Source organism: Rhagoletis zephyria, unplaced genomic scaffold, assembly GCF_001687245.7.
Source record: "Rhagoletis zephyria isolate East Lansing unplaced genomic scaffold, Rhagoletis_zephyria_1.1 Rzeph_scaffold_14023, whole genome shotgun sequence".
NCBI lineage: Eukaryota > Metazoa > Arthropoda > Insecta > Diptera > Tephritidae > Rhagoletis > Rhagoletis zephyria.
This window is the reverse complement of record NW_016171092.1, coordinates 1-2,449: the sequence shown is the minus strand read 5'-3', so window position 1 is coordinate 2,449 and position 2,449 is coordinate 1. Positions and strand designations below refer to the sequence as shown.

The 2,449-nt window shown below is 48.5% G+C and overlaps 1 protein-coding gene across 1 annotated transcript; it reads right to left on the bottom strand.

Moving 5' to 3' along the window:
* Window positions 1-63: 63 nt before the first annotated feature.
* Window positions 64-2,318, bottom strand: LOC108378397 (uncharacterized; the record flags this gene model as incomplete). Its single annotated transcript, XM_017634696.1, has 1 exon — window positions 64-2,318. A coding segment is annotated over exon 1 (2,255 nt), but the record flags the coding sequence as incomplete, so codon positions are not given.
* Window positions 2,319-2,449: the final 131 nt, after the last annotated feature.

The following is a 2,449-nucleotide window of genomic DNA, read 5'->3' as shown; positions in this document are numbered from 1 at the left end:
TCCTCGCGTAAACCTGTGTCTGGTAAGATGTCCATCAGCACGGACTTTACTGAGCGGATTAACCGTTCCCAAGAGCCACCCATGTGTGGCGACGCAGGTGGTATAAAATGCCACTTGATTTCTGGGCAGCGACGCTCCAACTCCTCTGATGATAAGCGCTCTATTTCGCTTTGCAAAACGCGGCTCGCTCCTCGGAAATTCGTCCCATTGTCGGACCAAATGCATCTTGGCGCACCACGACGAGCAATAAACTGTTTAAGAATAAGCAGAAACGAATCCGTAGACAGTGACGGCGCAATCTCTAAATGCACTGCACGAACCGTGAGGCAAGTGAATAGCACGCCCCACCGCTTCTCGCGACGCCTTCCTACTACAATCTCTAAGGGCCCGAAGTAGTCCACTCCAGTATTCGCAAACGGCCTAGAAAAGGTAGCAAGCCTTTCCGGTGGTAGGTCGCCCATTGGCGGTGGGTGCGGTACAGCACGTCTATTACGGCATTGCTGACATCTTTTAGCAGTAGCTCGAACCAGCGCTCTTAGTCCGCTGATACAATACAGCTGCCTCATCTCATTTACAACAATTTCGTTGTGGTGGTGGTGAAGCCTGCGATGATGAAAGTCAGTAATAAGATAAGTTACCTGATGGTATCGCGGCAAAATAATCGGACGGCGAATATCGTAGACAACGTCCTTCACAGCATCGATGCGCCCCTTTACTCGCAACAGACCAGTTTCGTCCAGATACGGCGAGAATTTATAAATAGCACTCCTGCGAGATACAGCATCACCCCTTGCAAGGCGAATAATTTCCTCGCCATAGGTGGATTCTTGGCAGTTGCGTATGATGACGTGCTCAATATCTTTAATATCTGTCGTTCTCACCAGCTTGATGAATTTCGCTGACCGATTGCCATTCCGGGTTATCCTACGTAGGAATTTTAGTACACACCCTTGCGCTCGTCGTAAATTTTCCCATTTGCTAAAACGCTGCGGATCTGGGCTCGCTACTGTGGATGTTGATGCAATTCTCTGCGCCGTGTCAATGTGGCAAAGTAACTCGTTGGAATTTTCGCCCAAACATTCGAATTTAGTTGTCGGCCACTCGTCTTCCGGTAGGAACAGAAATTCGGGTCCAGTGAACCATCTGGACTCATTGCTGAAATTGGGATCAGTAGTCCACTTGGTACCTTCATCGGCCACGTTTTGTAAAGAAGGCACCCATCGCCATTCGTGGACCTGAGAGTCCTCCAGAATTTCTCCTATGCGCACTGCTACAAACTGCTGGAATTTTCTTGCATCCGACCTTATCCAGTGCAGAACGTTCTTTGAGTCTGACCAAAATATTCTCCGATCGATATGCAACGATAATTCACTCCCAACAAACTTTGCCAGGCGCAGCCCCAGAATGGCTGCCATCAATTCAAGCCTTGGAATAGATATGGGTTTAAGTGGAGCAACACGAGTTTTTGACATAACTAAACTGCAGGCAATTTCGGTTTTCCGTTCCGCTCGTAAGTAGACTGCCGCGGCGTAGGCATCAACGCTGGCGTCCACGAACGTGTGCAACTCTATGTGATCTGCACTACTAGCAAGCGAATAACAACGTGTTATTCGCACGTCCGGTATTGAGCGTAAGCATCGAATCCACCTCCACCATTTCTCGAGCTCCTTCGACTTAATTGGTTCGTCCCACGAAACGCCCGATCGCCATATTTCCTGCATCAAAATTTTTGCATAAATTATAAAAAATCCCAAAAGTCCGAAGGGATCGAACACCGTCATTACAATTCTCAGAATTTGTCGTTTCGTCAGAATTTTGCTCTCGTCGAAGACGTCATTCGGAAACTTCTCGAAGAATCGCAGCAAATCGGCCCCTGGAGACCACCACATTCCAAGAACCTTTTCGTGGCGTTGGTCCGGCTGCTCGATGTACTTATCAGCTTGGTCTTCCTGACCGGTCAGTGCTAATAAAACCTTTCTGGAGTTGGAAATCCAATTCCGCATTTCAAACCCACCATCAGCGTGGATGTCACGTACAGTGGTGGCCAGCTTAATCATATCGTCTTCCAGAGAGACACTTTGCAGCCAATCATCAACAAATGTGTTGCGTAAAATCGCCTGGACTGCCGCTTGATGCTCTTGCTGGAAGCGGCGCGCATTCTCGTTCTTAATGTAGTTAGCAAGGGAGGGCGAACATGTGGCGCCAAACGTCATAACTTGCATCACATAAACGTCAGGTTCTTTCGATACATCGCCTCCTCGCCAAAGGAATTTTTGTGGCGTTTGATCTTCCTTTATAATGCGAATTTGGTGATACATTTCACGTATGTCACCACACAATGCTACGGGTCGCTCGCGAAAGCGAATCAGCACTCCAACTAAAGACTTCAACAGGTCCGGGCCTTTCATGAGCATGGAGTTCAACGCCGTCTTGTTTACCGCCGCTGCAG